The 27,797-nt window shown below is 46.3% G+C and overlaps 1 protein-coding gene and 1 pseudogene across 3 annotated transcripts; both read left to right on the forward strand.

The window, feature by feature from the left end:
- Positions 1-19,481: 19,481 nt before the first annotated feature.
- Positions 19,482-26,519, forward strand: LOC140588393 (structural maintenance of chromosomes protein 5-like). 3 transcript variants are annotated; one of them, XM_072710388.1, is made up of 6 exons: positions 19,482-19,622; positions 25,329-25,379; positions 25,469-25,513; positions 25,636-25,697; positions 25,977-26,043; positions 26,215-26,519. In XM_072710388.1, exons 1-6 carry the CDS (start codon positions 19,605-19,607, stop codon positions 26,479-26,481), a joined length of 510 nt encoding a protein of 169 aa, XP_072566489.1. In that variant the 5' UTR covers positions 19,482-19,604; the 3' UTR covers positions 26,482-26,519. The 3 variants fall into 3 exon arrangements, 2 of the variants coding, with proteins under 2 accessions (XP_072566489.1, XP_072566490.1); XM_072710389.1 differs by lacking the exon at positions 25,469-25,513; XR_011989743.1 differs by lacking the exons at positions 19,482-19,622; positions 25,977-26,043; positions 26,215-26,519 and adding exons at positions 24,388-24,445; positions 24,548-24,613 and having other exon boundaries at positions 25,636-25,780.
- LOC140588422 (HMG domain-containing protein 3-like) lies at positions 20,536-24,036 on the forward strand (annotated as a pseudogene).
- Positions 26,520-27,797: the final 1,278 nt, after the last annotated feature.

Consider the following 27,797-nt stretch of genomic DNA (forward strand, 5'->3'; position numbering starts at 1 on the left):
CCTTACGGGACACCGACAGGCGGGGTCCTGGGGGGTGTTGGCCTTGCCGGGGTAAGGGCGAGGGAGTCAGGGCCTCTAAGGAGGCAACAGGCGGGGCAGCCGGAGCCGCGGGCGTGGCCGCAGGCGGGGCAGCCAGAGCCGCGGGCGTGGCCGCAGGCGGGGCAGCCAGGTCCACGGGCAGGACTGGAGAGGCGGCCTCGGGCAGGGCCGCGGGCGGGACGGGAGAGGCGGCCTCAGGCACGGCCGCGGGCGGGACGGGAGAGGCGGCCTCGGACGGGGCCGCGGGCGTGTGGCCAGCAGGAGGCGCCTCGGCGGGCACCTCAGGCAGAGCGGAGGCAGCTGCAGGCGTGCGACCAGCAGGGGCCGCCTGGGCAGGCGCCTCGGGCGTCCGGTCAGCAGGGGGCGCCTCCAGCACGCGACCAGCAGGGAGCTCCACAGCGGGCGCCGCCATCACGCGGCCAGCAGGGGGCGCAACCGCGGCCACCTCAGGCAGTTCAGGCGCCGGCAGGACCGGCGAGACGGGCAGTTCAAGAACCGGCAGGACAGGCGAGACGGGCAGGTCAAGAGCCGGCAGGACAGGTGAGACAGGCAGTTCAGGTGCCGGCAGGACGGGCACCGCAGTCACATGGCCAGCAAGGGGCACCTCGGAGGGCACCTTGGGTGTGCGGCCAGCAGGGGGTGCCTCGTCGGGCGCTGCAGTTACTTGGCCAGCAGGGGGCGCCTCGGCGGGCGCCACAGTCACTTGGCCAGCAGGGGGCGCCGCAGCGGGCGCCGCCATCACGCGGCCAGCAGGGGGCGTCGCAGCGGGCGCCGCCATCACGCGGCCAGCAGGGGGCGCCGCAGCGGCCACCTTGGGCATTGCTGTAGGCAGAGCGGTGGTAGCTGCAGGGACTGCAGGCGGGTCCGGCAGGACAGGCGGGTCAGGCAGAGCTGCTGGCAGCGTGGCAGCAGCAGCGTGGCAGCAGCAGCAGGCGGTGCCGCGGGCAGAGCGGCGGCATCAGCAGCAGGCGGTGCCGCGGGCAGATCGGCGGCGGCAGCAGGCAGCGCAGCCGCGGGCAGATCGGCGGCGGCAGCAGGCAGCGCAGCCGCGGGCAGATCGGCGGCGGCAGCAGGCAGCGCAGCCGCGGGCAGATCCGGAACTTGCAGGTCCGGATCGGACAGGTCCGGAGCAGGCAGGAGGGGTGCTGAGCGCGTAGGCGCCGTCCCTTTAAGGGCTTTGGGCACCCGGGGAACAGCGTCCCACACGGCGCGTATCCCGCCTAGACCCAGGCGCGCCGGCCGGTAAAAGTAAGCCTCCAAAGGAGGCGGCTTCTCCGGGTGGAGGCTCACCAGGCGGGCAGCGGCGATGTCGTCCCAGGCAGGGAGAAGAGAGCAGGCTCCCACAAAGAGCGTCGGGGCTGCTTCCTCCAGCTCTCTGCTCCGCTTCTCCCGGCTGCTCGTTGTGCGCTGGATCAGGCAGTGAAGGCATTTCCGTGCCCTCGTCAGCAGGTATTCCTGCCCGGCTGGGTGCTCCTTCTGGAGCAGGTCCCGGCCCCGGCTAGCCAGCTCCAGGGCTACCGGGTCCTCCTGGACTTCGGGCTGGGATTGCCAGTACACGAAGTCTTGCAGCAGTCCGAGCTGGTGGTGCTCGGACTGCTGCTTCGTGCTTTCGGGGAGATCTGTCATTCTGTCAGCGTCAGACGGGAGGTGAGCAAGGAAGCAGGCGAGCGAAGCCACGAAGTCCGGTAAAGGGGTTTATTAAGGGAGGGACGGACAGGCACGGACATCTAACGTGACACTACAATGACAGATCTGGGGAAGACTGACTCAGACGAGGACTAAATACAAAAGACAAGCTAGACGTAACAGGACACAGGTGATCACGATCAGGGCTGAACACAAGGTAACGAGGGGGGAGTGGCACACATCAGGAGCGGACGGAGCGGGGCGTGACAGTTAGATGTTGGTCAAAATGCAAATGGAAATGATAAATCTAATATGGGTTATAAAACTAAGAGTGGGGATGATGTAACTCAAAATTAAAGTGTGTCTAACGGTCACATAAAAGTGTTAGTAGTGGTAGATCCAGTACATCTTCGGCTAGGATAAGGGCTGAGGCTGAGAGAGCTGCACTTGTTGCTAGGGCTGCAGCTTTAAAGGAAAGCACGCCCTAGAGGAGCAGGAACAGCAATTAAGGAGGAGAAGGGAACAACTCGACCTAGAGGCAGAGTTGGCTGCATTTGCAGCGAAGTTGGCTGTGCTACAGGCCTCTGATCAGAAAAGTTGTTCTGCAGCATCCTGCTATGGCATGAATTCCTATGTGGAAAAGGAAAAAGGGAAAATGGCTCCATCAAATGTCTTAAAACCTGAAGTAAAGGAATTCCAGTCTGGATCAAAGCTAACACAACATATCTCTGCCAAAGGACCTCTACCACCTAACAACCCATTGTTACAAGATGTGCGCAAAAGGAGAACAGAGCTGTGGTGCCGGGATAATGCTAAATATCAATGCAACCCCTCTGACATACAGCATGAAACTTATGAACCAGCTTACAATAAGCGGAACTTGGAAATCAGGCAAGAGCCAGAACGGCGAAGACCTTTAACAGACCATCTTGGTAATAGTACTCAATCACTGGACCTACTGGCCATTATGCAAAGGCAAAATATTACAGCAGCCCTGGTCCAACAACACCATACATCATCATTGCCAGCAAGGGAAATTCCCGTGTTTGACGGGGACCCTCTCCAGTTTAGACCATTCATTAATTAAAGCCTTTGAACAGGGTGTAGAGAGCAAAGCTGAAGGTGTAGACTGTCTGTATTATTTGGAACAGTTCACCAGAGGACAGCCACAAGAGTTGGTGCGTAGCTGTCAACATATGGCACCTGAACGTGGCTACACAGTGGCAAAGGGCCTTTTGCAGGAACACTTTGGCAATCCATATAAAGTTGCTACAGCTTACATGAAGAAGGCTTTGGCCTGGCAAACAATTAAGCCTGAGGATGTGGAAGCACTGCAAGCCTACTCATTGTTTTTACATGACTGTTGTAATGCGATAGGGGAACTTCAATACCTACAGGAATTGGACATGCCTGTAAACATGAGGACCATAATCTCAAAACTTCCATTTAAAATGAGAGAGCAATGGAGAACTACCGCTCATGATATCATGGTAAGAACTCATGATAGAGCCCACATCATTGACTTGGTCCAGTTTATTGAGCGTCATGTTAGAATCCTTTCTGACCCTCTCTTTGGCAACATACAGGATGCACGTCTTGGAGTTTCTGTGTCAAGGCCTACATCAGGGTCTAAAGCACAGCCTAGGAGCCATGTGTCAGGAATTCCCGTAGCAAAACACGGCGAAGATATGAAGACAGCGGGTTTTTAATGTAGCGTGGAAGATAACCCAGACGCGGAGTGTACACGAAAAGGTAGGATAACCACGCGATTACTCTAAGAACGCTCCTTTTATAACGAGTAGGAATTCCCACCGGAATCCCCGTTCTATATAACACACAATCAGAATCCTGGAACCAAAGGCTGAAGTACTCACAGTACAGACGATGGAGGTAGAAGCGGCTTGGGTCATTTAGCAATGACTGAGCGGCGAAAGACTGTGAAGCTCCGCTATTTATCTTCCGGACGATCACCTACTTCCGGGTCCTAGTGGCGATCACCTGGCTGGTGCGCATGACAGTACCCCCCCCTCCAGGACCGGCACCCGACGGACCAGGCCGGGAGGACAGCCGCCGGCGGAAATCCTGCACCAAGGACGGATCCAGAACAAACCGAGCCGGAACCCAAGAGCGGTCCTCGGGGCCGTAACCCTCCCAATCAACAAGATATTGAGTCCCGCGACCCCGAGGGCGCGCATCGAGGATCCGGCGCACAGTGTAAGCGGGACCACCAGCAACGATACGGGGCGGAGGAGGGGCGGGGGACGGAGGAACCATGGGAGAAGTAACAAAGGGCTTGAGCTGAGAAACATGGAACACAGGATGAACCCGAAGAGACCCAGGCAGCAGGAGATGATAGGTGACAGGATTAAGACGGTGGGTGATACGATACGGCCCGATGAAACGGGAGGTGAGTTTCCGTGACTCGGTGCGGAGGCGAAGGTTCTGGGTGGAAAGCCAGACCTTATCACTCACATGGAACAACCGACCCGGGGGGTGCCGACGGCGGTGTTGGGCAACGTATTGACGGTTCGCCCTCTTGATGGCAGAATGTGCCTGCATCCAGAGCTTGCGACATCGACGGACCAACCGTTGGGCCGATGGGACATCCACCTCTGGTTCTTGATAGTCGAACATAGGGGGTTGGAAACCGTTGCACACCTTGAACGGACTGAGACCAGTTGCGGCGGAAGTGTGCAGGTTGTGAGATAGCGCGCCCAGGAATGCTGCTTATCCGCCACGAAGCATCTCAGGTAGCGTTCCAGTTGTTGGTTAGTCCGCTCCGTCTGACCGTTGGTTTGAGGGTGATAACCTAAGGAGTTAATCATGCGGCAAAAGGCCTTCCAGAACCTGGCGGTGAATTGAGGCCCTCTGTCCGAGACGATGTCCCTGGGGAACCCATGCAAAGGGACCACGTGTGTGAAGCTCCGCTATTTATCTTCCGGACGATCACCTACTTCCGGGTCCTAGTGGCGATCACCTGGCTGGTGCGCATGACACCATGTAAGGGGCAACATTGTGGCTACTACTGTAACCTCTAAAGATGTGTCTGAGGATGCAAAGGAGGAACTGTTGGATACAGAGAATGTGGTGAAAGTGAAGTGCCTTTGTTGCAAGCATCGCCACTTTCTGGAGGAATGCAAGCAGTTTGAAGTAAAGAAGCACAAAGAGAAGATTCTTTTCCTGAGACAAAGGGGAATTTGTTTCACATGTCTATGCATCGGTCACATGAGCAAAGACTGTGAGAGGCGTTTGGCATGTAAAATTTGTGAACAGTCTCATCCTACCGTGCTACACATTAAAAAAACAACCCGAACAGTTAAGAGCCTCACCTGGCCAGAAGCAGTCCTCTTTACAAACGTGTAGACATACAGGGGCCGGTAATGACCAGTGTGTCCTATCTATCCTTCCTGTCAAGGTGAAGTTTGCAAAGGGAGACCACGTCATTACAACCTATGCTTTTCTGGATCCGGGGAGTTCAGCAACGTTCTGTTCCGAACATCTGATGCGGAAGTTGAAAATCATGGGCAAAAGAACTAGTATCCTGTTGCGTACAATGGGGCAAGAAAAGTTTGTGCCTGCATACTCTTTGTCCAGCTTGGAGGCGGCTGGTCTGGACAGTAATAACTTCTATGCACTCCCTGACGTATTTACGCAGAAAGAAATGCCAGTTACTGTGAATAATATGATGACATCTGAATATCTAAGTAGGTGGCCGTATCTGTCAAAGGTGCACATCCCAAGTGTGAAGGCAAATGTTGACCTATTAATAGGAATTAACGCACCCAAGGTATTAGAACCCTGGGAGGTCATCAATAGTTGCCATAATGGTCCATATGCAATTAGAACAGTGTTGGGATGGGTGGTCCATGGCCCACTGAGTGGAAACAGTGATGCACCATTATCCTCTGTCACAGTGAACCGCATCTCCCTGCAAAGGAGATATGCTCACCAGTCAATACAATCAGGACTTCAGTGAGAAGGCTGCAGAGGAAAGAAAAATGTCCCTAGATGACATCAGATTTATGGAAATAATGGAGAATTCAGCAGTTTTGCAGGATGGAAGGTACTGTTTAAAGTTACCCTTCAAAAAAGGGGATGTTTCTCTGCCCAATAATCTGGCAGTAGAGAAGCAAAGGATGCACGGATTAAGAAGAAGATTCTTGCATAACGAAAACTTGCACCAAGAGTATGCAGCGTATGTGAATAGCCTCATTGTTAACACCTATGCAGAGCCTGTGGCCCAGCAGAAACTCCAAGGCGAGCCTGGCAAAGTGTGGTACATTCCTCACCACACAGTTCGCCACTGTTGGAGTAGGCCGTCTCCACCGGGTCCAAGGATGAGAAGAGATTCACCGCTGACACGGGGAGAAGTTGCAAATCACCGGTTTATTCTCTTGACTGATTATAATCAGGGAGCGACCATCTGACATACATTCAGCATGTACAGGAGAAGGCTCTGCCATATGTATCAGCTGTATCCCTTTTAAAGCCCTTTGGGCATCCCCCCCTCTCTCGGTACCTTCCGTCTACGTGACAACCACATGTTTGACATTTACTCTAGTTAGTCGGTAAGTACTTGTCCTTGTGGAAGGCTACAGATACGTAAGGGCCACTGACGTTCTCTGTCGCTCCCTCTATCGGTCCCGATTAGGTAACCTTGCCTGGCCGGCGCCAGTCAGTTCTCGTTTCAGTTAGCTGCATTTTTTAGAATGAACCCCCCCCCCCTTTTCATCATGCCCTGCTTTAAGCTATATTCTCCTTTTCCTCTATTCATTGTATGTTCTTTATAATTCTATTGAATCCCACAATTCCCCCTTTTGATCTCCGCAAGGAGATCACCCTGATTATGCTGATTATTAATATTTTGCCTTATTTATGAAATTTTGCATTCCCCCTTTTGATCTCCACTAGGAGATCACCCTATTGGCGGGGGAGGTGTAGTTCAAAGCTGTCCAGATGACCTTTGCCCCTCTCCGGCCCGACAGGCAGGAGAGGCATCATCTGCGCATAGGTGTCATCCTGCTTCTATATCACGGTAGTGATGCGACGAACTGACAGTGCGCACAGGCAGGGAATACAACAACACCCGCAAGTAACTAAAATTGCAGCAAAAGTAGCAATGGATAATAAAAGCGAGCCCATTAAGCCTTTCCACTGTCCGAACACCGAGGTCAGCCAAGCATCTCAGATGTTATTGATCCCGGAGTGTGCATGCATCGTTTTGGAGAGGGTCCGGAGACCCTCGAGTGCCTTGGTCACTGAGCCGTCTGGTGCTGTGTTATTGGGAATGCAAGTACAGCATACTTCCCCGAACATAGTGCACATTCCCCCCTTTAGGACTCCAAAGAGTTCCACACACAATCCTGTCCATCCAGCCTAGGAAGGAGGGCAAAAACCCTGAGCTTCAGGGAAATTCCACTCCCAGCCCGCCACAGGCGCGGACCCCCTTCGGGGTCCATGGCTGGCATGGCTCACAAACTACTAATCATTAACACTTTAAGCATTACACAACACCCTTGTTTCCCCCAACATTCCCTTTTTATCTTGATCTTCATCCTGGTCCTAGTGTTGTCTGGCGGTGGATGAGCTGCTTTTGTTCTTTCTGGTCGTTGGAGCAGGGGTGGACTACCCTGCTCTGGTTGCTCAGGTTAGGGGATTATTCTGCCCCTTCTGTTGAGACCTGAGTTGCATCTACTGTAGTTCAGCCGAACTGACGCTCTGGGTTCCTTCCCTCAGGGCCTCCTGGATCTCTGCTGTGGTTCTCCCTGGGTCCTCCGCAGCCGCGCACTGGCTCCAGTGAAACCACGTGTCGCCTTTGGCTTTCAGACGAACCGCGTGTGACGTCCTCTCAGTGACCTGGAAGGGGCCCGTCCCCCTGGGCTCTGACCACTTCCGTTTGATGACTTTCAGGAGGACCCACTCCGCCGTGTGTGGTTTGGCCGGCTGGTTCTCTGGTCTCACCTCCTGGATCTGTTTAGAAAAATCTGCAACGAGACCTTGCAAACAATCATAATATGCTCTAGGATTTTGCTCCCCCTTCTCGTCGGGGGTCCAGGTCAACCCTTTCTGGGGTCCTGGGAACTGCCTGCCTGTCTGAAGCTCAAAGGGGGTGAACCCAGTCCCCCTGTTTATGCAACACCTCACTGACATCATTGCCAGTGGTAAAGCGTCAACCCAATTCATTTTGGTCTGTGCGCAGATTTTTGCCAATTTTAATTTTATTGTTAGGTTCATTCGCTCCATTTTTCCCTGGGACTGCGGATGATACACAGTTCCGAATGCATGTCTCAATCCCAATGCTTTTTCCACCGTCCGGAGGTCCTTGTTCTTAAAGTGGGACCCATTGTCTGACCGAATCCTGTTGGGAAACCCTTGTTGTGGTATATACTGATTAATCAGAAACTTTATTACGGATACCCCATTATCCTTCTTTGTGGGCCATGCTTCTGGCCACCCGGAGAATGGGTCCACACACATAAACACATATCTGAACCCTCTCACTGGAATCACCATGTCTGTATAATCTACAATATAATGATTTCTTCCCCTGACCTGGTACACATTGGAAACTGCCCTTTCTCAGGCTTGACTGTGGGTCGCGAGTTATACAAGGTACAGGTAGCGCAACTCCGTACATATCCCCACATATCTCTTTCATAAATGGATGCCACCAGCTTGTCAGATTCTCTAACATTTGTCTCACCCCTGCATGGCCTACCCCATGGGCTTCTGCCAAGATTGTCTGGCGAAGGCCTGGGGGAAGGGCTTCCCTTCCTTACTCTGCCACAGCCCCTCCTTCTGCTAGTTTCAGGGCCTCGATAACCGCTATCACCTCGGCTCTCTGGGCTGACTGGGCTCCTTCCAGTCTTTCTGCCTTCAAGGTCACATAGTCGTGGCCTTGTCTGGCCACCACTGCATACCCTGCCTACAAACCACCTGTGTCTATGTCTTCTCTTGCCGTCTTGCTTTCCCTTCTTCCTGCTTGAAAATAACTTTGCATATTTGAGTTAGACACCCCATGTACAACTTCAACTCATAAACCTTGTTTTTTTTTTTCATAGTACTCCCCCCTTGCGCAATGGTCAAGACCATGCGCATGCTTTATTAAGGTGTCAACCACATGACAAAGGCACAACCAAAAATCCATCACGGTTGTGAAACAGACCATCAGAGTCCTTAGCATCCCCTTTGTGTCCACACAGAGGCCTCATAAGGGCCCCTCCCGTGGCTGAACTCACACCCCAAGCATGCAGCCTGTTCTTATCAGTATTGCAGCTTAGCTTTGGGCACCTCAAGCCCCCCTTTCGCTAAGACCTTCAGCAACGGCAGCTTCAGTGCCTGTGTATAACACAGAGCAGATCACCCACATACTGTAGCACTGTGCTTCTTAAATTCAATCCATCCAAATCTGCCCTAAGCATGTGTTCACATCCTTGCAGTATCCTCGCATGGATGAACTGCTGACCCCTATAGGTGATCGCAAACAAAAACTGTGACTGTTGTGTTAGGGACACACTGAAAAATGGCATCTACAAATCCACAACTGTGAACCACTCTGCACTGGGTGGCACATCTGTTAGCAGGGTGTGAGGACTGGGACCTCCCACTGATTGATCCTCCACTAACTATTTCGCTGCACACAAATCATAAACTAAACTCCACATTTTGCCTCCTGCCAACATTCCTCTACACTTTATTTCCCTTCACACTGCACTCCTATCATGCTCCACAGCCACAAACCTCTTAAGTCTCCTACATACTCTGCACTCCACTGACTCTCATCAACTCACCTTCGGTAGCAGCCTGCATTCCATCACACTGAAATCTCTCCATCGCAACAAACAAGTATGTTTGTTCTATGTCCAATTCAGCCTATTGCTATATTGTTCCTGTATAAATGGGCCCCACTGTTCTAGAATTTCCCCAACTTTATCAGTAACATCTTCAATCCCGTATGAACTATGCTGTCCCCTATTGAACAACAAATTTTATCGCAGAAGGCTGTACTGTCCACTGAGCACCTCTACGCCCTCCTCTGTACATTTTATGTCTATCTGCAGCTGACACAAAGCATCTCTGCCTGACAAATTCACTGGGATATGCTCTAATATTAGTATGGGCATATTTACATGTTTGTAACCTATCTGAACTTCCACTAAACAAGATTTTGGAACATACAGGTGTGTCCTGGCTTGTCTTAAAATGGACGAGAGAGGGATATAGGGCTCTCGAAGGAACAAACAGGCACGCTTAGGTTCACTCAAATACACTTTAATAAGTAATACAAAATGATCTCGCATTAACACCAATACCAAGCGATCATATTGAAGGCAATGCAAAATAACTCGTACTACAATGGGTATCAAATAATATATATCTTATAGCTAATAGTATTAGGTGCAAAGGTACGAATATATATAGAAAAGAAGCAATAATACATAAAAGAAGCAAGGAAATATTACGAAATATTATCACAAGCGGCGATAATTTACTCGCAACAATCAATGGAAAGCATAAGCAGTTGCAAAGCTATTTACACTCGGACGTGCTATCATCACCCACCTTCACACATGGACTGGGGAGCCCTTTCAGTCCTGGCAGGAGACCAACACGTGAGTTCCGAGAAAGTGCCGGGCGATGCGCGCTCTATCCCACGGCTGAACTCCGGTCAGTACTGGGTTCTCCCCCTTCCTTTATACTAAATTTAGAGTTGCGTGTGGGCAGGGGGTAAGCTGGCCAGGCTCACCCCTTCCCCCCAGGCAATATATGGTGTTCCAATTCCCCCTTTTGTCCGAGTGATTCTGCTTGCGATAACATACTTCAATGGGCGTCCTGGCGCCAGGTGTCTTTGCGCAACACCTCCCTGTTCCCCCCTAAAGGCAATATAGGGTGCTGTATACCGACCCCCCACCCTATCTCCCGAAACCAAGATAAGCATCCTGGCTTCTTTTATATAGCCCAAGTTATTTACGGCAAAATTAGGTTTTACAGGGGATCGGTAAATAACTTGTTCGTGCAGTGTAGTGACATTTGGGGTGAATCATGGACGATTGATCCAAATTTCAGGATGATTAGTCCACACGCGATCAGAATTAATCCATAATTATAACTTAATATTATAGTAAAAAGGATTAATTCCATATCACGTGGGTGACGTAATTGTCTGTGAATTTATCCTAATACATGGCTGATCACAGCTCCAGCACACCAGCTGAACCAGCCTGTTCCCCAGTCTCTCCAGAGTCTGGGATAATCAAATTTGTGGGTAAATGGGTGCCCTTTGAGGAAACCCCCATTCATTGTATCTACTCACTCTGTTCCAATTAGGGACCCGAGGCCAATTAGTGTCCTGGGGGGCCCCAGCGACAGGAGACTGTCGGCTGTCCACAGGCTGCCCCCGGGGCTTGGGTCCGGAGAGACCACTGGTGCCTGGACATTTTCTTTTTAGCGGTCAGCTCCTCCAGCCGCATCTGATTCCATTTCTTTGTCAGTTCCCTCTCACGCTCTTTAGCAAAGCCCTCCTCCTCTCTGTACAAGTCAATAGTATGGATCAGCTGCTCACGGTACTGCTCCTCAGGTATAGTAACGAGCCCCACAACCTGCCTTAGCCTGCTTCTCACTGGCTTAGGGAACGCGTCCTGCAGTGCCCTCCGGTACCGACCTCTGAATGCCGGATTCTGCAGGTCCTGCTCCGTCTCAGTGCGCCACCGCTTTTCTTGAGATTGCAGATAGGCAGCTGGGCTCTCCCCCTCCTTGATGGGCTCCACCTTCATTTCAACCACACTCAGCCATGGAGGAAACATTAGTCGCAGCTGATGCCATCAGTTAGCACGGTAACCGTCAAAGTGACATGCATCATTCACAGGAGTTCCCGTCGCCGCTGCCAGGCCACTGCTTCGCAGCAGTCTCTCCATTCCGTCTACCCCAAAACGCAAGCCAGAACCACCTTTATGTCCCCTACCGCCAGGAGCCGACCCATAGTTTCCTCCTCAAATGCTTTTATCCATTTTCCGGCCACTTCTGCCAGAACTGGGAGTCTGAGAATCAGGCCCTCCAGATCCTGTCCTGCCCACGGCACATACTGTGTCTGTGCTTCATTCACCCTCAGCGGAAGCATCGGAGTGTACCTGGTGGGGGGCTTCACAGCCCTCCTGCTTCTCACTATTCTATGATCTGCATTATCCTTCTCTACTCCTTCCTCACTCTGTTTCTGTCTCCTTCTCCTGAAACTGACTCCATCCTTTAGATGGAGGGTTAGGGGTGTCCAGCAGATGCACCAGCCCTTCTGCATTACTACCACTTGCTCCGTACCCCACCTTTATCTCACTCCCTTGTTTCTCAGGCCCACATGCCTGGCCTTCTGTTCTTCTCTCACTCCCTCGCAGTCCTTCCTGCACTGCCTGACACAGCAATGCACTCACTTCGCTATCTCCATCTAAACAACTTGCCGTTCCTTTCTGCTCCCTACTTCCTTCATCCTTCTGTGTCACCTCACCTCTGAATTCTACCTTCCCCTCTATTACTGGAAACTGACCCTTGTATGAAGGAGGGGGGGGCTTCCACTAACGGACACTGACTTTGATATGACAGTGGCCATATTTCTTCCTGCCTCATCTCTTCTTTCTCACCCCCCTTCACATTTAGTGCCTTTCTCATGACTTTCTGCTCCCTTCTCCAGGCCTCTCCCTTTGCTTTAAATAACCTCAGTACCTCCAGTTCCTCACTCCTTTTCTTTTTACGCCTTTCTGTGTTCTTATTAGCCTTATGATACTTTATCAGAGTCTCCATCTCCTCACACACTGCCACATCCCATGTGCCCCCTTTAGTTACCAGGGCCTTTGTTCTATTCCCCCACTTTTTCGACATCTTTTCTATCCTCGCTTTAACCCCTTGGGACCGGCGATCCCGCCGGCGGGATCTGACAGAAATTTCGCAAAACCGTTTAAATAACTCCGCGAGTTTTTGTCATATACACATTTTAAAAATACTCTCAGAAACCTTGGACGGTCTACTTTTCAAATATATATAGGTAGAAACTAAATATATTTTTACAGCTTCGTGATACGAATTGAAAGAACAAGAGTGACTGACTTAAGCGTCTGCGTCTCGAAGCGGCTCTGATCGCCCACCCACTTGCAAATCGCGCTATTCGCATGATAATAACATGATAATCCGACAGTTAGTATTGGGTAAAGAAATATGTGAATACACCCATTGTGACCGAAATAAACAAGAGCACATGTCTGGGTAGTGTTTACACTGATCGGCTACAATATAGCACACGGATACGTCTCTGCCGCTGAAGCTTTGCGCCAGTGTTGCCACTTTCAGCAGCGAAGCTCACACCTGTGTTCTTAGCTCAGTGGGCTAAGCCTGTGTGCCTGCAATCACGTGGTCGCCGATTCAAACGCAGCGTATTTAGAACGTGAATAGCGATCTTCCGCTGAGAGCGGTCCTAAACGCTCCCGACGCAAGTAAAACCAAGAAAGGTGACACGATTTGCTTTTTTGCCTATTTAACCTAATTTTAAAAACTTTAATACTTCTGACAATGGAAGTTTTGAAAAGAAGACAGATAACGGATTTAGTCAGTGTTTTTTTCATGATTCTACATAATGATTTCAGCGAGATATAAACTGAAATACACGAGAAAGATACGCGGTCGATGATGCCCTCGTCCCCAGAGCGTCAATAATAGTCACTGCATCATATTTATCGCTTTCTATATTTATATAGTCACAGTTTTTCGTTTTTCATTCCATCTATCAATAAACTGTGAAAGGGATTTTATTGTTGCTACTTTTCTTGCGTTTCAAACTGCCTTTCCAATGTGATGGGTGTGGGGTGCAGTGACATTCCAGACTGATGGGCCATTGACAGTATGCAAACTACTACAGGTGTGAGGACACCTATCTCATCAATATTCATTGTGAAGACCACTGACTTTGAGAAAAAGAGTGTCACTCCAAAGTTCTAACACTTTAGTAATCAAACCATATAAAATTTCTGAATGTCACTTTCACCTATGTGTAGTCAACCCCTGTGTCTATAAGCTTCAGAGCTCAAAAGTCTTACCTAGAAATGTCTATAATGTGATTTTTTACAATTTCTCAGCATGTCTGAAAATAGGTTTTTGAAAAGTATATGTTTAAAGTTCATTTTAACAAAAAATAGAATAATAACATTCTAAGAGGTCTCAGATTATTGGTGCTGAGTTTGTGCTGAATAAAAGCAAATGTATCACTTTGGGATAAATGTTTTTTAGATAGGTGAAATATTTTAAAATGTCAAGGCATGTCAGACTACCTCGAAAGTGGAAAAAATGCCTCAGGGCCCAGGGGGTTAAGCAGGGGGTGCTCTCTCCCCAACTGCTGTACTGGTGTTTCTGCTGCCTTTACCGGGGCCTGCATTTTAATGCTTTTCTGCACTCTACTGTCACTTGAACTGTTTTCCTGTCTAAAAATTAACAGAGTTCCTCACAGTCAACCCGTGCTCTATTCTTTTTTTTTTCTTTTCTTGAAATTCTCTCCCTGACTGTAGCTACTTCACCTTGATGTGTGGCTCTAAATTATTTATTATTATTTTTATTATTATTATTATTATTTATTTTCTACTTATTTTCTCTCCTAACTAAAATCCCTAACACTGCACCCAATTATCTACGAGCACACATATACTAAAGCCTCTTGTCTATAAACTGTTATTTTTCTCACAAAGGTGTGCTTTAATACCCTTTATAAGAACATAAGAACATAAGAAATTTACAAACGAGAGGAGGCCATTCGGCCCATCAAGCTCGTTTGGGGAGAACTTAGCTAATAGCTCAGAGTTGTTAAAATCTTATCTAGCTCTGATTTAAAGGAACCCATGGTTTTAGCTTCCACTACAATAGCAGGAAGACTATTCCATACTCTGACTACACGCTGTGTAAAGAAGTGCTTCCTCAAATTTGTTTTAAAATGTTCTCCCGCTAATTTCCACTTATGGCCACGAGTTCTAGTATTTAGACTAATATTGAAATAGTCATTTGGCTGAACAGCATCCAGACCCGTTAGAATCTTATAGACCTGAATCATATCCCCCCTTAGTCTCCTTTGCTCAAGGCTGAACAGATTCAGTTCCGCTAACCTCTCCTCGTAAGACATTCCTCTAAGACCAGGAATCATTCTCGTAGCTCTTCGTTGCACCTTTTCTAAGGCAGCAATGTCCTTCTTGAGGTATGGTGACCAAACCTGCACACAGTATTCTAGGTGGGGTCTTACCAAGGAATTATATAAGTGTAACATCACCTCCCTTGACTTAAACTCCACACATCTAGAGATATAACCCAACATTCTGTTCGCCTTTTTTATTGCTTCCCCACATTGGCGAGAGTGGGACATGGAAGCATCAACATACATACCGAGATCTTTCTCGTAATCAGCTACCTTTATTTCAGTGGAACCCATAAAATATCTGTACTGTATATTTCTGCTCCCTGCATGGATTACCTTACATTTATCTGTGTTAAATTTCATCTGCCAAGTATCAGCCCATTCGCTAATTAAATCCAGATCCCGTTGAAGCCTCTCTGCTGCTAGATTAGTATCTGCTACCCCGCCCACGTTAGTGTCGTCTGCAAATTTAACCAGTTTATCTCTAAACTTAGTCTCTATAATCCATAAAATCTATTAATCACAATATTTTATTCAAATACATTATTTTTATATTTATCAAACTTAAATTTACCAACCCGCACTTCCACTACTGTCAATGACGTTTTATGGAAATGCACGAATGCTCTATCCAGACCCCTTATTTCTGCTTTATACATCTTTACTTGCAACTTTTCCGTTGAACATATACGTGGGCTTCCCCCGATTTAGCCCAAAACTGCGTACGTAATTATTTTCCCCACTTCTGCATCAAATTAGTGCTCACTCTCTGGCGTGCTGCTTCATCCCTCTGCCTAGCATGCTCTCTCTCCTTTTTCCACAGTAAGTCTCCCAGGGAGCGCTTATCCTCTACTCGACATCCGGCACTCCCAACCGCCCCACACATATACTCCCCGACATCAGCTACCGCCTTCTCCTTAACGAATGTCCTACTAAAAAACACCACCAATACATAAATCAACAACTTCTAAAACAATAAGACTATATTCAAAGCAGCTTACTGTGGTGTCCCTCCTGAACAGGGCACATCCCACAAGCTCAATCCCAGCCAAACAGGCCCGCTCCCAGCCGAAACCCCTCCGATCCCCAGCAATGTCAACTTGGAAGGGGGTGTTCTGTACGCACAACTGAGACAACCCAGGTGGGAGTCAGCTTATCGGCCGCACTACCGGTGTTCTGACTCGACCAAGGCCGGCAAAATAGCCTTCAGGCGTCACCCACCCTCCCGAGAGTCCAAGTTAGGGGTGTTCTTAGAACTCACCCTTGGCGAGGTCCTGCTCGGCAGTTGTAATGACCGCCCGAGGTACCTGTCGGCCCTGCCCGTAGTGAGTCAGCGGGTGCGGCCGGGCTGGCACGCTTTTGGGCGTCCAATTGCTGAGAACTCCCCTTCGGTTCTGACAAACTGTAAGACCGCAAGGAGTGACAGCAGAGCCACAGGCAAGTTCAACCAACAGAGAGAGAATGGCGAGCACCCTGGACAGGAAGAACCCACAACGCTGCTCACACACAAACCAGTACAACTGCACCCAAGCTGGTACTTTGATTCACCCTTTCTTTTTTTTTCTAGAGTTCGGGGGTCCTGAATTCCCCGGGTCTCCCACCCAGCTTTTCTACCACTCGTCAGCAAGTAGTAGGGTTGCCACACCAAGGACAATGCGGGGGTCCCGTACCCTCCGCTCCTTAAGGTTCTATTTCCCTGCGGGAGTCCCGTACCCTCCGCTCCTTAAAACTATATTTCCCTGCGGGGGTCCCGTACCCTCCGCTCCTTAAGGTTCTATTTCCCTGCGGGGGTCCCGTACCCTCCGCTCCTTAAAATTCTATTTCCCTGCGGGGGTCCCGTACCCTCCGCTCCTTAAAGTTCTATTTCCCTGCGGGGGTCCCGTACCCTCCGCTCCTTAAAATTCTATTTCCCTGCGGGGGTCCCGTACCCTCCGCTCCTTAAAGTTCTATTTCCCTGCGAGGGTCCCGTACCCTCCGCTCCTTAAAGTTCTATTTCTCTGCGCACGATACCTGGACACAATGCATACACAATACATAGACATACCCAATATATAAACACAGTGCGTGCAACCTCTCCTCCGTCTTAATTTACCGACGGGCCACTGGACACTTCAAACTGCTCAATTTGACATATCCAATGTGCAGATTTTGATATAACAACCTCTTTTGGTTGGGCCCTGCAGTTCTCTGTGTCCAAGTAGGCTGCGTCAACACTTAGCTGAATCTTGCGAATCTCCTGGTGATCCCGGACGAGCCCCCAAATTGTTGGAGTAGGCCGTCTCCACCGGGTCCGTGGATGAGAAGAGATTCACCGCTGACACGGGGAGAAGTTGCAAATCACCGGTTTATTCTCTTGACTGATTATAATACATTCAGCATTTACAGGAGGAGGCTCTGCCATATGTATCAGCTGTATCCCTTTTAAAGCCCTTGGGGCATCCCCCGCTCTCTCGGTACCTTCCGTCTACGTGACAACCACATGTTTGACATTTACTCTAGTTAGTCGGTTAGTACTTGTCCTTGTGGAAGGCTACAGATACGTAAGGGCCGCTGACGTTCTCTGTCGCTCCCTCTATCGGTCCCGATTAGGTAACCTTGCCTTGCCGGCGCCAGTCAGTTCTCGTTTCAGTTAACTGCATTTTTTAGAATGAACCCCCCCCCTTTTCATCATGCCCTGCTTTAAGCTATATTCTCCTTTTCCTCTATTCATTGTATGTTCTTTATAATTCTATTGAATCCCACACCACCCAAGGAAAGGAACCCTTCGGGTTGTGTTTGATTGTGGACCCACGTTTCAGGGTGCGTCCTTGAATAAAGAGCTGCTTCAGGGCCCTAATTTTACCAGCTCACTGCTTGGGGTCCTGCTTCGCTTTAGGGAGGAACCTGTGGCATTTATGGGTGACATACAGGACATGTTCCACCAGGTAAAGGTTGCTGAGGAAGACCGGGACTTTCTCCGTTTTCTGTGGTGGCCTAATGGAGATGTCATTCAAGACCTGGTGCAATACAGGATGACCATGCACCTGTTTGGAGCTGTGTCTTCTCCAAGTTGCGCAAGCTATGCGCTGAGGAAAAGTGCTGATGATCATCAGTCTGAGTTTGCGGTCTGTGTATGTCAAGCGGTCAAGGAAAACTTCTATGTAGACAATGTTTTGAAGAGCTCAGCCACTGAAGGGGATGCTATCCAGATGATCAAAGGCCTAACGGGATTGTGTCAGAGGGGAGGTTTTGCCTTGCAAAAGTGGATCAGCAACAGCCGCGCTGTTTTGCAGGCCATCGCAACAGAACAAAGGGCTAAGGATTTAAAGGAATTAGATTTGGATCGAGACAAGCTCCCAATGGAGAGAGCTCTGGGTCTGCTATGGTGCGTAGAAACTGACTCTTTCAGATTCTGGATTGAGATAAACCAAAGGGCATTTACCAGACGTGGTATGCTATCAACCATCTGCTCAGTGTACGATCCTCTAGGCTTACTGGCACCTGTGACACTGCCTGCAAAGGTGATGCAGCAGGAATTATGTAGAAGAGGTTGTGCATGGGACGATTCCTTGCCACATGTTATCTTAAGCCTATGGAAAACATGGTTGGAAGATTTAAATAAGCTTAATACAGTCGAACTTCGTTACAGCGTACCTCGGGGGACATTAAGAATTTGTACGTTATAACCATAGTACGTTGTAACCAAGTCCCTCAAAAAGAATGATAGAACACAAAATGTATATAAAAAAACTTTTATAAAACACCCCTCAAGTTGACACTATGACATACAGCTTGTATAGTTTGAAAAATATAGTTCCTATTCTGAATAGGAACTATATACTTCAAACTAGGTTAATATCAGTTACTCATAGACAGCCGACATAACGCAAAATCCACTGCCGGCTTATCGTTCAAATCGCCTTACTGTAACCTAATGTCAAACCGAAATTATGCACCTGTATGATTCAATTGGCTGAAATAAATTTCGATACATGTGTTAGACATCTGTCTTTTGTTAATTTCTTTCACTATATGTCACACAATTACCCCAATAACCACACAGTTTCAGAACTTAGTTCGCGTCGGCAGTATAAGGCTGCCATGTATAATTCTGAATTATTTGAGAAGGGTCTGGCTGCAGACATCCACTGAGGCTCACGTCCACTGAGACGCAGGAAGTCCACTGAGCGCCCGGAAATGACATCACGCATAAAGTTTGGTGGATACTTCACTCACGAGCGTTAGCAGCGCGTCCATTGTTTAGCAAGACATTAGCGAAGGAAAGTAGAACGGTAAGTTCAGTTTTAATTGTTTAAATATGTTCAGTTATTAGTTATTCAGGAAGGATGGGAACTTTGCTATGTTTAGAACGGTTGGAATTGTTTTTTTGTTCGCTATTGTTTGGCTGCTATAAAACACAATTCGTGCTTAGGTTGTTGCTACATTAAGTTAATAAACTTATTTTCATGCGTGGATTACTCTGATCAGTTGAAAGGTTTTCATGCAACTGAAATGCATATATACAGTAAATGTAAGTTAGCCAGACTCAAATCGCTGTGTTGCTTAATTGCATTCAAGTACTCACACTTCAAAAGCCCATAAATGCATACACAATCGTTTTCACGGTGTTTTGTTTTTCATTTTAACCAACAGATGCAAAGGTCAATTTGGCGAAGGAATGCCGTGCCTCAGTTAGCAAGATGTGCTAACTGTTGCAATAGTTTCCTTTGCCCTTTGTGCCCAGTAACGATGTTTAAACCGACAACGTTACTGCGAGCCCAGGTGCATTTAGATTCACACGCAAAGAATGGAATTTCATTCCAAGGTATGTAATCTGTAGGAATTTCTGGTTTGTAAAATCATATTAACATAACTAGAATTTCCTAAACTCTGGTGTATGAAGTAGATATGTTCTCAGAACAGTGTTTATTTAACTACATCTTACTAACATTTAGCATTCCTTGGTACCCATTTGTGTTTGTATCCATTTGTACCATTTCATGCATCGTATGTTTTGATCTCCTTAATTAAGACCGACCTGCAACTTTTTGCAAGTAATGTTCTATAAAAGTCTGTCAAACTGACAATGTATTCCTTTGTTAAATTAAATTCCTTCAACAGAATTCATAATAAATAGGTGCAACCTTGTCTGCAGGCATGCTGGCCATTACCACTGTCCCTTTTGCTCAAAGACAATTATTCGGAAAGATGCAACACTGGAGCATTTGAAAATTTGCCAAACAACCACATCAGATGCATCTTTACCCTCACCTATCAAGATCACAGAGTCAGCCACTTTGAAGGACTCTTCGCTACCCCCACCCCCCCCTCTCAGGATCACGGAGCCAGCCACTGTGGTAGAAGCTTCACAACCCCCACCCCTCAGGATCACGGAGCCAGCCACCGTGGTAGACCCCTCACAACCCCCACCCCTCAGGATCACAAAGCCAGCTACTTCAGAGCACGGGCACATCCCCTTTCAGCACTCTTCTCCATTTCCCACGGCACTTGAGAAGGTTAAATGCCCTCACTGTTCATGTACTCTTCTACAGAAGAACCTGGCAGTTCACATTTCCAGGAAACATCTAGATGTACAAATGGATGTGACTGCTGCGTCACATTTGCAGAGTGTTTGTGTAGATGAAGCTCTGGGCAGATCTGCTGTACAAAGGAGCAAACATGGATTTTCTGTACCTGTACACGTTCAAAGGAAGGTTTGGGGCAAAAAACACTCTGTCATGTGTGACCTTGACATCTGCATCCAGTACCATCAGCTGGCTCGGAGAAGTGGGTTGATTTTTAGTCTTTGTGAACACATCCGTTCCCTTGATTATTGTTCTGTGACTGCAGCTGAGGAAATTCTGGATCCACTAATCCTGACTGAAATGGTTGAGCTCAAGCTTTTTAGTGAACAGAGGAAAAATGTTCTTTTGAAAAGACAGAAGATGGCTCTGCAGACTCATGTCCCATTTTCTGTGAAGGTCCCACTGACTTGGTCCTCGAAAAATGTATGCCTGTCCGTCCATGAGCCTTCTAGAAAGCACTATAATCACATTGGCAGAGTCATTGTGACTTAAGAACATAAGAACATAAGAACTATAATCTTATAATGTTACAAACAATACATGGCACTGTCCCTGTGCAAAACCAAGGAAGTCATGCATCCACAAATCCACAGCCAAATGGCATCTTTTTCAAACACAAAGGGACTTGTTTGCAGAAACGTCTGTTCCAAGTCAAGCATCTACAATGTTAAAACCTTGCACATTATATCCACCATTGAGCAACCTAGAGCAACTTCTTGCATACATCTACAATTACAAGAAAATTCCATACGACCTTCCAGATGATGTGAAAGTTTTCAATCCCTCGCACCATTATTCTGGATTGCTTGTTCCAGCAGAGATCACATGTACCTTTTGTACTGGGCACCCCAGCCTTGGACAGTCAGTCCTCATAACAAACAAAGCCAAGATTGTTGGCATTGGTGGAGTTATTAATGGTAAGTGTGGTGTTTTTATAATTCAGCATGTTATGTTTTTACCATGACACTTTGTATGATGTGTAACACATTGTGCTGTATCCCCTCGCCCCCCAGATGTGTCAACATACTTCAAGCAATGCTTGTTGTGCCAGAGGTTGTATCGCTATTGAGTGGAAGGCAGGACTACACAACTTTGACGACCACGTCATACTTACACTGGAGCTTTGCCTTTTTCTGAGGCACTCCCTGCAGGTATCTTATATTGTCTTTGGGTGTTTTTTTTTTAATTTCAAGTCAATCTTTGACTATTATGTTTAATAGCCAAGGTTGATCTTTTTGTCATACAGAATCACACTGCAGTTTCAAGAACTGGTGAGATCCTTGGAGGCCCTGCGAAATGTTAGGTTTCCATCGAATGACACCATTTTGCATGGCTACTGTCATTTTGAAGCTCTTACTAGCCATGATTACACATATACATGTGTAAACTGTGGCTATTACCCTCCACTAGTTGTGATGGACCTCCATAAGAAGGGTGTATTTAGCATGGCTGGTAAGTAACCAGTAATTTGTCTTATACTAGAGATTCCAGTGAGGTTGTGACTTGGTTGTTGTTAATAAATTCATGCATGATGTTCTTCACAATCGCTTTCTGGATGTGTTGTAAAAATATGCTACTGTCAACATATTTACTGCAGTTTGATTTGCCCATAATTTACATTTTTAGTCCATGAAAGTTATTTTTCATTTACAGTCAGTGACCTTAAAGAACCTGCCAAGAGTTTCAATGGAGAAGTGAACATTGAAGAATTCTGGGAGTCGATTAATATGGAAATGAGAGCTCGTGCCTTCTTCCCAAGTAAGTGTGAAATATCTTTTCTTCTATTATTTAGGACTATAAGACAATATCATTTGTTTGTGTGTGTGTGTGTGTGTGTGTGTGTGTGTGTGTGTGTAGAAGGCCATTCATAGTTTTATTTATTTTATTCTAGGTCGCGCAAGAAATTCTTATGCTGTTCATCCAAAATACGAATACTGGGCTACTTGGATTGGCAGGCATACCCGAAAAGGCACATTTGTGTTACACACTGAATTTGAAAAAGTTTCAACAACTCAGACAAGTTCAGAGGCTCAACTCACTTTGGTGACAGAGGAGCGCCTTTTGGATGAGTTGAGAAAGCAGAAGGTAAAATTACAAAATCACCTGAAAAGCATGTCAGCATTTCGCCTGAAAGTTGAATGAATGTGAGACTTGAATATTTGTTTTGTAGGTTGGCACTGTGCGTAAATTATGCAAGGCATGCTGGATTGACTCAAGGGGATCCCGTGATGACCTTATTTTAAGATTGCACAAAGAAATGGCAAGCAGGTATGCATACGATAAGATCTTCCAGAAGATCTGGGGTGCTTCCTGTGAGAATTTTGCTGATGTATACGCACTATATGGCATGTACAGTTCTTGTAATGAGTAAAAAGTGTTTGCCTTTGCTTATGGTCCTATTCCTCTTGGTGTTTCTAATAGGTGGCTGGTGTGTGATCATGTGCCCTCATGGAGTAGTGTATTCTCTGAAGTTTACTTTACGAGCAGAGAGCCTAAGGGACTTCACCGATCTACTTATGTCTTGGAAGCACATTCCCAACATTTGTGTGTATGACTTTGCTCGAGGGTTGGCTACTCATGCCAATCTGAGATTCCCCAACATAATCCCCTTCAGGCCACATGAAGGGAGACTCATTGAGCCAACTCCAGAAAACATACATGCTGCTCAGAGTGGAAGACTTCAGGTGTCACTTCCTTGGCTCATCACAAAGACTCAAAGTACAGACCCTGATGCCCATCCCATAACAGGATCTACGTGCCATTTCGTTTTGTATGACCGACTTCATGAAGCCAACACAAAGGATAAGCGAGATGTCCTGCGGAGGATCAATCTTGTTCCTGAGCTCCAGGGATTGGTTAATACTCAAGTGGCAGAGCAGATGTTTTCCACCATGCGGAAGAACAATTATTTCCTTAACATGGCCTCTTCCACCCATGTGTTCATGATGAGGAATATAATTCATATTAGAAACAACAGCACAAACCAGAGCTTCTTGGAGGGACAGCTAAAAAGTGGATTATTGGAACAGCAATTTGCCAACATTGGTTTCAATGACCTTGGTCAAGCTGTAAGGAACTACGTTTTAAAAAAATAAAATTTGCTCTCAAATGTTGAACAGGAAGTTTTATTTATGTATTGTATTTCACAGCACAAATTCTGGGCACTGAAATCTCAGATGTAGAGCCAAGAGCAGGTGACATGGAGGAGGTTCCCTCATCTAGTTCTGGTAGGAAACTAGATGGTCATTTAAAGTTTATTCTGTTCTTCTAGCAAGTAAGTTGTCATTTTGATGGAATCTAATGTCACATGCTTGATTATAAACTACAGTTGAACCACAAGGTGCCAGTGGAGCTGTTGGACAGCCCACAACTGCTATTTGGGACAGGGAGACGACAAAGGATGAAGAAACCATGGTATGTATTATACCTATAATATTCGTCTCAATTGAAATGTAAAGGATGTGTGTGTGTATGTATGTGTGTATGTATGTATATATGTATGTGTGTGTGTGTATATATATATATATATATATATATATATATATATATATATATATATATATATATATAAAATATGCTTGCTTATTCTATTTTGTCAGCTGGCTTATATTCTGGACTCCAAAAGAAGCCTCAGTGAGCCTTTATGCCAGATTGAGTCTACTGTCCTACAAAGAGACTTCCTGACCCTTGGCTTGCCAGAGGAGTTGGAGGCAACAGTACGTGGGCTGTAATATTGTGTTTGTCAGCAGTGACCATGGAACATTATGACATGTCAAGCATTTATATTTTAGGTTGCCAACTGCTGCATGAAGATTATTGTCCAGATGGCAGCACAAAGGGTATTTTAATGACTGTTTATTGATCTGTTTTGACTGAACACACTGGAAGTGCATTCACAATACTAGCTACTATAAATACATTGGAATGCTTAATAGTTCACCAGTTTCCATGTACATAAAATGTTTTATCTTATTTATAGGACAGATGTGTCTTCCGGGTTGATGCTTATGTGGTTGTCACCTGGTTACCTCCATACAATCAAGACCCATTTCTGTCTTTCCCAGTAAGTGAACACTTTATAATATTGTGTGTATGACACATTTGTATCGGGATAAGTGTGTACCTTGTTTTGATAGTAATTACATAATGTATACTCCACCTACAGGTGGATGTGGCATCGAAGGACCTTATCATAATTCCATCCTGGCAGCCAGGCCATTGGACACTTTGTGTGAGTACAGAATTGTGCATCCTTTTTTTGGTTTGTGTTTTCCTTGACTGGTTTCCATTTATATGTTCATTTTCTGCATTGTACCTGAAAGTTTTGATGTCTCCATTCTGTATCTGCACCATATCTATGCATTGACCTATTATTTTGCTGTGCATGAAATGAAATTCACAGGTAATGAATCCCAAACTGCGATTCATCCGCTTTTTTGACTCTACAAACCTTCATGGGTTTGGAGATGGCCGTTATGTCGATTTATACAGGTTGTTCAACTGTAAAGTTCCTGCGCAGCTGCGCATCTGTATTCACTTCCTTTGCCTTATTGATACTAAATGTTCCACATTGTTTCATGCCATTCATAAATAATGAATAATTGGACCGACATAATACCAGAAACTTGGTGTACTACCATTGTTAAGTCATTGTGGAACATTTTTCTGCGGTTGCAGACCAGGACTGTGTGTGTATGTGCATGTGACAGAAGGTGTTCTGTGTGTCCATTAATTCTTGCATAAAGTTTTAATCTTGCTTGCATGATAAGCTGTAGTCATAATGCCACTGACAATTCCAAATTTCTAATTGTAGCAAACTGGCAAACCAAATTGCCACAGGAGACTGGAAGCTACTGAAAAACATGGTAAGGTGGATTTCAGCATTTTCTATTGCTACATTTCTATTGGAAACAACTGTCCTTAGTATCATGCATTGTATTTTGTAGGATGTTCCAAAACAGATTGGATCTGTGGACTGTGGTGTGTTCATGTTGATGGTAAGAAGGACCACCTTGAATTGTCGGGTGTAACACTTGTGATATACTTTCAATTGATGGTTTTACCCCCCTTCCCTCCCTTTTGTCAGTATGCACTCTGCATGGCCTTGGGGGAACCATTCCACTTTACTGCTGTAAGTACGTCATTAAGAAGATATTCTTTGTGACGCTGTAGAATGTTGCATAGTTATCTATACGAGAAAAAGGTGCCCTTTCTAACATTCTGAATGCATGGTTTTTCTCTTTTTATATTCAGTCTAACATGCAAAGGATAAGGAAATGGTGGTGCCTAACTCTGATGAACAGTGGTCTGGAAAAGTATGTATGGAAAGCATCGTGTTCTACATTGAGATGCATTCAGATGCAGAATCAAGTGCCCTTTCTTTGCAGTGAAGGTGGTTTCTGTCAGATATAGAATACCGGGTAAAGCTCAGCAGGGAGGCTTTTTAAGGTGATATTCCATTAATTCATCAGTGGTAGTGCATTCAGCTAATGGAGAGGTTTTGCATATATGGGTATTAACACCATTGATGATACATTGAGATATTGAAACATTATGTCTTGGTAGTGTAAATGATGTGTACTTGTACTACTCAGACATGGACTGAGGAAGACTGAGGAAGCTTCACACCTGCTGAAAGCAAACTTGGAGCCTCTCTCGAGGGTGAGCACTCCTGCTGTTCTCAGACCTGGTGGGCAAGCTGTAACTGACTGCTCTACAAAGTGTAATAGTGGTGTGTGTGTCCCTCATTTTTCTTAGGTGGTTTCCTGTTGATTACCAGCTGCACCTGATTAACTTATTCGATCCCTGATATTCACTTCCAATGTCATATAGGAGTCGCACATCATGAGGGACCTCTGCAGTGCCGTGTGCTGGATTCACAAGAATCACTCCCTCTTCCGTGGAGAGGTGACTGAACCTGCTGTTTTCCAGATGGAGGCTGAGGATCAGCGGGAAGCACTAAGGGAGGTCCTGGAGGGTCAAAGTGACAACAGGAATGACCCATTCATGTTTATTTTTAATAATAAGGAGGACATGGAAACCTTGCTCTCCAATTGCGTTGATAGGATGGGTCTTAAAATTCATGCCATGTTTACATAAGGAAAAATTTGTATTCTTTTTATTCTGTTCCATATACTTTTTTTTTTTTTTTTGCACGTTTGTTCAAATTTATACATCAATACACTACAAATAAAATGTTTGCCAAATTATCTATGTATAGTGATTTATTTATGTAGGACGTACATTATCTTCGAATAACAGAAGTATGGAGAAAAGCTCTGCGAGAAGCATAATTCTGCAGTCTTTAAGGCTTCAATATAATACTCTGGGGGGGGGGGGGGGGGGAAATCTGGTTACCATTGACAGTTACAATCAGGACTACAGGTGATAAGTACACAATTTTATTAAATTTTATCAAATTATAAGTTATGCAATTCTTAATTATAAGTACAAACTACTTTTATAAATGTATAATTCAAATGTGATAAGCACAAACTATTTTAAAATATTTTTTATGATTTAGTAATACAGTGGTCCCTCGTTAATCGCGGGAGTTACGTTCTAAAAATAACCCGCAATAGGCGAAATCCACGAAATAGGATTCTTTAGAAATCGAATATTTTCGTAGTTAGAGCATTGGAAACCTGTTTACGACCTTCTAAATACGGTTTTTAACATTATTCCATGTCTAGAGGGCTCTAATAACATCCTTTAGTCACCAATAGTTTATGACTGCTGGACAGGGAAGCAGGAACGGGGACAGGAGGAGTCAGGATTGAAGGGTTTATTTGGAATCTCTCCAAATGCGGGACAGGAACATGTAACATCAAAATGTCAACGACAGACCTGGGGTTATAGACACTGACAAAAACAGAATCAAATTGACAGAAAACAATCACAATCAGGGTTGCATATGTGGTTAATAAGGGGGCGTGGCACACAAGAGGATCGGACAGGTAGGTCATGAAAATTACACTCGTATTACCCAAAATATTAGAAAAAATAATAGAAAATAAATATTAGACGTTATAATTGTTATTATACATCTAATTACGAAGAGCAAAGATGCTTCCGATGCGTAGCGGTGTATCATTTTCATTGTCTCGATCAACTTTTTAATCAATAGACAAAAAACCGCGATGGAGTGAAGCCGCAAATGAAATAATGCATTACGCGAATTTGGGACATTGAAATTTGAACGTTGTATTGGTGTAAATGTTATAAACGGGGTATGTTGTACCAAGGTTCGACTGTATCATTAAAATACCCAGATGTGTCAAGCCCGTGGACTTCGGTGAAATAGCGCAGGCCCAATTATATCATTTCGCTGATGCCAGTGAAACTGGTTATGGATCTGTGACATACTTGAGGATGAAGAATCGGCAAGGGCACATGCAGGTCGCCTTTCTGCTTGG

This window comes from Paramormyrops kingsleyae, chromosome 3 (genome assembly GCF_048594095.1).
Source record: "Paramormyrops kingsleyae isolate MSU_618 chromosome 3, PKINGS_0.4, whole genome shotgun sequence".
Taxonomy (NCBI): domain Eukaryota; kingdom Metazoa; phylum Chordata; class Actinopteri; order Osteoglossiformes; family Mormyridae; genus Paramormyrops; species Paramormyrops kingsleyae.

Coding starts and splice junctions, on each gene's coding strand:
- LOC140588393 (XM_072710388.1), top strand. Junction 25,380..25,468: donor GTGGTGTGTTCATGTTGATG/GTAAGAAGGACC, acceptor CCCTTTTGTCAG/TATGCACTCTGCATGGCCTT. Junction 25,698..25,976: donor ATGAACAGTGGTCTGGAAAA/GTATGTATGGAA, acceptor TGTACTACTCAG/ACATGGACTGAGGAAGACTG.